At 58.7% G+C, this 9153-nt stretch overlaps 1 protein-coding gene across 9 annotated transcripts in view; it reads right to left on the bottom strand.

The window, feature by feature from the left end:
• Positions 1-552: 552 nt before the first annotated feature.
• FUBP3 (far upstream element binding protein 3) overlaps positions 553-9153 on the bottom strand; it is a 50294-nt gene continuing 41693 nt past the window's right edge. For 4 of the 9 annotated variants that reach the window (XM_047768696.1, XM_047768697.1, XM_047768699.1 and 1 more), the window contains 5 exons: positions 8116-8276; positions 7318-7391; positions 6946-7056; positions 6692-6768; positions 4415-6531 (listed from right to left, as the gene is read on the bottom strand). In XM_047768696.1, coding sequence (XP_047624652.1) covers positions 6029-6531; positions 6692-6768; positions 6946-7056; positions 7318-7391; positions 8116-8276 — 926 coding nt within the window. In that variant the 3' untranslated portion in view covers positions 4415-6028. Of the gene's footprint in view, positions 1902-2852; positions 2981-4414; positions 6532-6691; positions 6769-6945; positions 7057-7317; positions 7392-8115; positions 8277-9153 lie in introns of those variants that run through there. The other 5 variants (XM_047768702.1, XM_047768701.1, XM_047768703.1 and 2 more) reach the window with 5 other exon arrangements.

Raw genomic sequence — 9153 nt, 5'->3', positions numbered from 1 at the left:
GGGGCGGCGAGAATAAACAGCCCAAACACACAGGGAGGGCGCGGCCCTGCAGCTCAGCTGGCGAACGGGGACCTGGCCGCCGTGTCAGGAAGCGGCAGGCAGTGCATCAGGCCAAGGTTTCAGGTGCTTGTAGGCCCAGGGGAGGGAGAGGCGGGCCAGGCGGCCCAGGTGCACGGACCCCCACCTCCTGCTGGGGACTCCCTTCAGTGAAGCCTCCAGCTCCACCTACGAGACAGCACAGCCCCTCCGCAAGCGGCAACGTGTCACTGGCTTCTTGGTGTCATGCTCATATCGAGGGATGCTCAGATGTGACAGGTAAGAGGCGCTGACGGTCAGCAGGGCTCTCAAGTCCAACTGTCAGATTCGACAGAGCCATTAAAATAAAATTCGCTTAATGAAGTAGCTGCGAACGCAGGCTGTGCACCGACGAGGTCGGGTCGCAGGGGCTCAGGACAGTCGGCTAGAACTGCAAGACTCCTCGCCTTGGTCTCAGGTGGCCGCGGGCAGGGGCGGAGGGAGGGACGCGAAGGTCGAAAGCAGACAGACTACAAATACTTTGCCCACAAGAGGTCTTGTGGAAATTTTATTACGTAGAGTGTAAAATGAATTGTCAGTCAAATAAAAAGAACACTTTTTTTTTTTAAAAACAACATGCATAACATCTTCCAATTGCCTTTTTTAATAGTTAGACATTTCAAGCATTGTAAGGAAACTAAAGAAAAAAAACCCCAGAAATTATAACTTCAGTACATCTCAAACGGAATGTCCCTCAGGTCAATTGAAAAATGCAAGAAAAAATAGCTTCAATTCCGTTTTTCTTTCTTTTAAAAATACATGTTATCTGTACAAGATACACTACAGTAAACACTGGAAATCATATTATCCCTTTCATTAAATCAAAATTATTTAATTCATACTGTGGTTAATACTAGATTTATTTATCCATCTAGTTAATTTGACAAATATTAAGAAAATATTTAAAAGAAAAAAGCAAAAAACACCTTGGAATTAAAAAATAGTTAACTACATTTTTATGCGGTTTAATGTTCCACAGTGTTTGTTAAAAGTTATACTGAATTTATTTTTAATATTAAAAATAACAGTATTTATACTTCTGAGAGAACAGAGAAAGGTTTTTTGTTTTGTTTTTAAAACAAGCTTGGAGGTCTTAGATACACAATTGCAACCGGTAGGTAATGGAGACATGAAAAAAACGTCTAAACACATGAACACATTTTTATATTATTACCCCTTTAGAACTCTAGAAATTATACAAACCCTATAAAATGCCCCCTCCCGATCCCTGTTGGACAGCAATACAATTATCTGTCTCAATTCAGAATTCACATCATTAATTACAATACATAATAGTTCAGTTTTTTTAAAAATGCAATAAAACCAGACAGCCAAGGTACAAGAAATTAAAAGTAAAACATTTAATGAATTTACACATTTAAGAATATTTAAATACTGTTTAAAAATTTTTTTAAAGAATTTGTTACAAACCACCTAAGACTTCCAAGCCACTTTCTGTTGCAACAGAAAAAACTGTAAATAAAAAGACACGCAAAAACAAAAAACAAAACAAAACAAAACAAAACACACCATGTTGAAATGTCACTGCTCTGAGGCACATTCTGGTGCCTGAATTTGCAGGTATTGCTCCAAAAGGAATCCCAGAGCTTACACATTTGAAGTAACAAACAAAAATTATCAGCAATTTTTTAGTAACTATTTTTTCCAATTTTTAGAAAAATTCTGTTAATCTAAATATAGTGTTTCACAGAAAACAAAGGTTCTTCATCAAAAGGTTTGCAAATCTAAAAACCTCTGTTACAAATAGGTTTTTGCTCACAATGATTTCGGGGTGGAGGGAGCCGGGGGTCAATGTCCTACTGTTCCTGCGGAAGGAAGGGGGAGAGACGTCAGTCTGACGGCTGCTTCTCAAGTGCTGCTCTTGTGCCTGGGGCTCTGTCTGCAGGGAGGTGACAGGCGTGTGCACACACACGCGCGCACGCGCGCGCACACACACACACACACACACACACACCCCAACCTCTAGTGCTCGTGCTCCCCGGCCTCGCGTCGGGATCTGGCTCAGATAAAACCCCTCTTGCACAGGAGGCCCTGGGCGGGGAAAGAGGGGTGCGCGGGTGACACCCTTTCTTGGCCACCTACTGCCCTGACACCTGCTCCCCCCAGGCCCAGGCCGGAGGCCAAGCTGGCAGTGAGATGACCAACTGGGCTTGGCAACGGAGGTGCTGTCCCCAGGGACCTGACCGGCTCAGGTCGCCTGAAAGACAGCCTGCGGGAGCCCTTGGTCCTCGTCCCTGCGTTTATAAGCAACGGCTTGGGGCCTCTGACTGGACAGAGCCCTCCAGGTTTCCACGCAGGACTCAGCCCCCAGAGGGCGCCCTCCCCCTGCTGCCCCCACCGCTGAATGGGGATGAGGGTGACAGACTGGCTACCCCACCCTCCTCAAGAACAGCGTCAGGGAGTGACCTCCACGGTCCCCAGCCAGTGCTGCGCCTGCCCGGGGGCGGTGAGCTTGGCCCTCTGGTTCCCGGCTGGGGAACCGAGACCCAGGAGAGATCCACACGTAGCCCCGCGGCCGAGGTCCGGCCTGAAGGGGCGAGTGGGCTCGGTCTGTTCTCACAGGCTGCCCAATGCACTCTTTTCTCACTTGGCTCAGACTTGCCCCCCCCCTGGGGCGAGGAGGGGCAGGGCGGCTGCAGGGGGCGCTCCGTGGACGGCGGCCCTGCGGAGCCCTCTCCTGGGGAGCCCGGGATCAGGCGCGCCGGGGACTAGGGTTGGTCTGGATGTGCCGGCGGAGCTGGTGGCGGGCTACAGACCTGGCTGTGGGCCTGAGCTTGCCCTAATGTCTGCCCGTAGAAAGCGACCTGCTGTCTGTAATATTCCGCCCAGGCCATTGTGTAGTCCGGCGGGGAGCTGGCCTGAGGAGCGGCGCTGGCCGCGTGACCTGATGCGCAAAGGAAAGAAGAGGTTATGGTTATGGGGGAGGCGAGGGGCAGGGCCGGCTTTAGAGCTCCCTCCCTCAACTTGGGGGCATCTGGACCAAGGGCCAGAAGCACGCCCCCTCCCCAGGGCGTCGGGAGATGACAGAGGAGTGACCTGCTCAAGCGCTGGCTGCAAACAGCCTGGCTGGCCTCTTGGGGCCTGGTCCCCACGCTGCTCCCACGAGACCTTTGTGCTTCTCCTCTCTGCATCCACCTGCCTGCCCCGTGCTCCCAGTTGGTGCCCGAGTGAGCGGGAGCGGGAGCGCAAGCGGGCTCCCCGGCCCAGGTGTGTCTGCACCTGCGCCGGCCGCCCCGTCCCGGGGAGGGCTGGGGACACGGCCCACGCGTGTCTGGGCCTCCCGGGGACGGTGGCCTTCCGGACCCCCACCCTGGCCCCACAAGGGCTCTTGACCTGCTAATGACCCCAAACAGCAGGGTGGACGCTTCTCTGACAGCCTTTGACCTGAGCTTGTCCAACCAGCAAGTCACGTCTTCCAGGCTCGAGACCGAGGGACAGCTCTTCCAGCGTCAGCTGGACGCACTGGTTCCGCAGCGGTTTAGGGACACACAGGAGGCTTGGTACTAATTTTACATGATTCATTTGGGGTGCTTTTTTTTTTTGGTTTTGTTATTAGGTTTCCTTTTTTTTTTTTTTTTTCTTTTTAGGGCTGCACACATGGCACAGGGAGGTTCCCAGGCTAGGGGTCAAATTAGAGCTACAGCTGCCGGCCTACACCACAGGCACAGCAACGCAGGATCCGAGCCGCATCTGCAAGCTACACCACTGCTCATGGCAATGCCAGATCCTTAAGCCACTGAGTGAGGCCAGGGATTGAACCTGCATCCTCATGGTTCCTAGTCGGATTCGTTCCCACTGCGCCCTAACAGGAACTCCTCCTCCTCCTTGGTTACTAAAATGGCCAGTTAAGAGAAGGAGCTTACTTAAGGGAAAAAACCAAACACTTAGGCTCCCATTCCAACCTTGGCCTCCCCATCCCTCTCCTTTCCACCCATCCTGAGGTGGCCAGAAGGAGCCCGGCGGTGGCGGCGGCGGCAGGAGAGCAGGACAGCAGGAGAGCCAGGACACAGAACTCCCGGCGGTGCCGAGTCCTGCCCAAGTGATTCTAGAGTGGACGGCCAAGGCCAGGGCTGTCCCCGAGTGTAAGAGCCAGGCCCTTCCAGGCCCGGGAGAGGGAGAAGGGCAAGGAGGAGGAGCAGAGACGGCAAGGACGACCGCACTTGCCTGACAGGCACGGGACGGGGGACAGGGGACGGAGGCAGACTCACACTGGGAAAGCGGCAAAGAAGAAAAGGTGACGGGACCCGTGGACGACTAAGTCTAAGGCCCGGGGGCTCTGTGGTGGGGCCCTGCTTGTTAAGAAGGCCAACGCACTCACTCTGCTTTTTGTAATAGTCTTCCCAGGCCTTGCTGTAGTCGGGCTGGCTGCTCTGCGGCTGGCTCTGCTGGCCTGTGCGAAGAACACAAAAGCAGTCAGGCCTTCGGGCTCCCTCGGCCTCAGCCTCAGGCCGCAGGCTCCAGCCCTGCTCTCTGCACTTGCTGGCTCACTCTCTGGCCCCTGGGCCCTTGGCCTGAGGGGCAGCGGCTGGCTCCGCTGGCCTGGCAGATCAACCTCCTCCAGACGGGAGGGGAGTCAGTGAGCTGAGCCCCAAGGGCCAGGGTGTTGCCCGCGGCTGCCCGGATTGGCCTTCAATTGGGACAAGGAATTCAAAGGTGGGGATGGCTCCTGTCACCTGGCCCTTCCGCGCAGGGACTGAGGCTCTGCCTCTGGATAGACAGAACGCAAGGGACGCGCAGGGAGAGTGCTCGAGATGACGACAGAAGACGAGGCACACACAGCGAGGGGCGGACGCCACACACAACCCGACCCCGCCTGGCCTTGAGCCTTGAGCCCGTCAGGGGCGGGGGCCTGTTTGCACCCTCCTCCCTCGGAGCAGAGCACCGAAAGACGCGCCCTCGGGGTGGGTCCTTCTTCTGCTGCCCTGCTGTCCCCCACCCAGGCCCCACCCGTCTTGGGTTAGCAGCACAGGCTCAGCAGGCAGGAAGCACGTGCTCCCAAACACATTCCAAGGCGGAAGGCTTTTCTCAAGCATTCTTCCACCGGAGACCGAGGAGGGGTGTGGGTCCGGGAGAGACCCCTCTTCCCCCGCCGGGGCAGGAAGGGGCTCGGACCTGGACACCGACGGCAGCCAGCCCTGGTCTTGCAGAGCGCAGAGTGGGGCAGCAGGAACTGGCCCCTCAGACACGGAGGGGTGGGCAAGCTGGGTTTCTCTTCCAGACAAGACTTCACTGCCCACACCCCATTCTCAACAGCCTCCAAATGAAGGAAGCTGGACACCCAGACAAGGCTGATCGGAGCAAGAAAGCAGGCGTCTTCCTCGACGAAGCACGTGCCTTCTTTGCCGGCTCCGCGCCCGCCTGCACTTGAGGCAGTGGCAGCAGCGGGGCTCTGCAGACACTCCCGCCCCTGGAGATGGACGTGGCCCCGGGGGCTCCAATGTAAAGCTGCCTCACGGTCTGGGGCTTCTCCCAGTCCTCTGCCCTGGGCCACGGGCACGTGGGAGCCTGACCCGGGTCCCTTCCCACCCTGGGGTGCCCTCAGACCGGGCAGGAGGGAACAAAACACGCCTGGGCTTCAGGATAAGTGAGCACAGGGCCAGGGGGAAGGCAGGTCTAGGGGGCCTGTAGGTGTTCCTGGTGAGGACTTGACAACATTCTGCGTGTTTAAGGTGTTTCATAAGGAAACACCGGGAAAGAAAACACAGCCATAGAGTTTCAGAGCTCACAGGTACTCGAGAAATCAAACCCAGACCCTTTGTCTCACAGAGGACAGAAGGGGAGCCCCAGGGAAGGGGCACCTGCCTGAGGCCGCCCAATACTGGCTCCAGACTCCCGGGGGCTCATCCAGCTGTGCACCTGACAGGCGCCCTGGAGTAGGGGTTCAGAGCCAGCCCTCTGCTCAAGGGGAAAGGGGGGAACCTGAGGCCTGGGCTCAGCCCCTGGTGAGTGAAGCTGTGGCAGCACGCCGGGCCTGGCACGCTCCGAGGGAGGCTGCAGGTGCACCGGAGAGCGCTTCCCAAACAGCTCTGTGCTGGCCCTTCCCATGTTGAAGGAACCCGAGGCAAGGTTTTCGTTTTGTTACTGCTTTTGGAAGGCTGTGCAACGTGGGTTCTCCACCGATAAAACTCAAGAATGATGCCTGAAGCTCATGTGGGGGCCGGAGGGTGGGAGTGGGTTTGATTCCACCCAGACCTTCCTCTTCTAGAGTCAGTTTTCCTGGAGCGGCGCCACTCGGCAGAGGGCATCCTCTAGGGTGCGCTGTCTCCAGGTGCAGGAGACAGGAAGCTCCCTCCCTGGGGTGGTGCTGGACAGAGGAGAGGGAGAAGGCCACCTCGAGGGCACCCAATAGGCGGGGCTGCTTGAGGAGAGGAAGGGGAGGAGGGGAGGGGCTCAGGTCCATCCTCGCCCTCGGGGCCGCAGGCCTCCTGGACCCATCTGTGGGAACAAGGGTGAGGAGGACGGCACAGAAGGAAAGACAGGTCTGAGGAGGCCAGCTGGACACCGCCTGCCCCCCCAGGAGGCGCTGGGGCCCCCCTGGGGATGGGCGCCCATGGCCGGTCTGCGGGGCTGCGGGCCCACACCCCCAGGCACTTACTTGGGACCTGCTGTGCGGGCTGCTGCCATGCCTGGTAGGTGCTGCCCCAGCCCTGGGTCAGAAAGGCTGGAGGACCGCTGCGGAGGACGAGAAGCACTCATTCCCGTGCGGGACACCCCCCCATCCTCTCCTCTCACTCCCTGCGCCCCACTCCCCCCGCCCGGGCCAGCACCACGGTGGGCACCGGCCACGCCAGGTCCCGTGCCCCCCCCCCCCCAGAGAAGCCATGGGCAGAGGAAAGGTAGGCCTCCTACCTCACAGGGGCGCCATGGGGGTTTCCGTTCACTTTAGCAGCAATGTTGGGGAAGCACCCTGAGCTCCTTGGAGGAAAGGTGCTGGAACAAAGTGGAAAACCCAGCCAAGGGCTGAGGACCCCACGAGGTCCCTCTGTAAAAACTGCCTCCCCCAACCCAGCCCCGGGCAGGGAGCGCTCCCTGGGGACGCTGGCTCTGCCCTCGGGGCCGGCTGTCACCCCCACTGGTCCGTGAGCAACGGACAGGCCAGAGGACCCAGGACGGGAGGCAAGCGGCAGAGTCCTGCCCACACCCAGAGCCCCGGAGGCAGCCGGCACGGAGGACGTCTCGGGAGGGAGTGACCGCTGCGGTCAAGGCCGAGGCGAGACTCACTTTTGATGAGGGGTGGCGGGTGGCTGGCTGAAGGGGCTCTGTCCAAAGGCTCCAGGCGCTCCGAGACCGCTACCCTGTCACGGCACAGAGGGAACGCTCAGCCCCTGTGGGCTGCGCCCTGGGCCCAGGCCGCCCGAGGCAAACCACCGCTTCGGGGGAGCCAGACGGGGCGGGACGCTACGCTGGGGCGCTCACGCTAGCCCTGCTTCCCACGGGCTTTCCTGGCAGGAGTGGCTTCTGCCCCCGAGTGACCGATATACCGCACGGCCAATGCGGCACCACCACGAGTGCCTAGCGCGTCACCCTGGGGTAGGGACCAACCTGCTTGACTGGCCCGTCAATTAGGCTGGCCCATGGCTCTTTCTGCCATTCTACGTCCCCTCTGAGGTGAGCAGAGGCCAATCTGTCTCCATCAACACTCCCTCTCTTTATCTGCTTTGAGGCGCCTGAAACTAAAGCCAGAGTCAATGAGCGACGCCTGCAGGGCTGGCCGCCAGGGCGACGCCCGTGGGGGCGCGGGGGGGGCCCCCCCTGCTCATCTACGCCTGTGGGGCCAGGGCTCTGGGGCCTGAGCTGCGGGGCCTGGCCCTGGATCCCTGTGGCCACCCCGCCCCCTTAGCAGAGACGGAGGGGCTGCGGCCCTCCCGGCCCTCGTGTCCCGTCCTGTCCCGTCCCCTGAGGAGCGGAAGGCACAGGAAGTACAGGGTTCCGGGGAGAAGCAGGTGCCTGGGCCACCCCAAAGAAAGGCCCGCCGTCCTCAAGCTGGTGTGGGGGGTTGGGGGAGGGCCGGGTACGTACGCCAACTTTCTCGTCTATGAGATGTCTGGCCACCTCGATCTGCTGCGGGACGCCCCGGATGGTGAATACCCGCAGGCCAGGGTCCGTGTTGGGCGGGGGGTTCCGCTGCAGCTCCACATGCGCTCCCGACTGCTGGTTTATGCTCTTGATGTTCTCGCCCCCTGTGGACACAGAGAGAAGAGCGAGTGGCAGCTGCAGCAAACCCAAAGGCCTCGCTCCGGTCCGGAGGCGGGCGGGCGTATCTTTCGTGCCCTGGCGCTGTCCTCAGAGTAGATGAGCACTTCCCATTTATTTATTTTGGGGGCTGTGCCCGCGGCAGGCAGAAGTTCCTGGGCCAGGGACTGAACCTGTGCCACAGCAGCGACCCAAGCCACGGCCGTAACGAGGCTGGGTCCTTAACCTGCCGAGCCACCAGGGAACTCCTCCATTTACTTTAAAATGGTTCTAACAAAGACCAGGGCTGTCTAGTTTGTAAAACCAAGCCTTTTCTGTCTGAGCTGGGCTGAGGCCACAGAAATCACAGGGCACCAGCTCATCTCCATCTGTGTCCTGTGTAGAGGCCTGGAGTGGCCCAGAAACCAGGTCCGGGCCAAGGCCCCCAGATTTGCACACAATGGAGCTCAGCTCCAGGGCTCCCTCCCCAGCCAGAGGCCTGGCCTGGGGAAGGCGCGCCCTCCATTCTTCTCTGCACAAGAATGGCCACCTGAGGGCCCCTCCACGGGACAGCGGGGGGGGGGGGGCCTTCAGCCTGGGGCGGGGCCACAGCACTGCAGTCCCTCCTCCACAGGTCAGACAGACGGCCACAGGCCCCACCGGTGCCCAGGGCCCACTCGGACCTTTAACACCCATCGTGTCACTTCTCAAGTCCCTGCCTCCTCCGTGGGCAGAGGATGGGGTCACAGGGCCCTGGGTGGAGTGGGGCTAATGAAAATGCAGTTGGACTCTGAAAAACCTGTGAGTCCCAGTCTCTTAATGAAATTTGCGTAACAAAGGCTCCACCCATTTGACAATGGTTTGATTCTTCTTTTCAAATTTCAC

Source organism: Phacochoerus africanus, chromosome 2 (assembly GCF_016906955.1).
Source record: "Phacochoerus africanus isolate WHEZ1 chromosome 2, ROS_Pafr_v1, whole genome shotgun sequence".
Lineage (NCBI taxonomy): Eukaryota > Metazoa > Chordata > Mammalia > Artiodactyla > Suidae > Phacochoerus > Phacochoerus africanus.
This window is presented reverse-complemented; position numbering and strand designations above follow the sequence as displayed.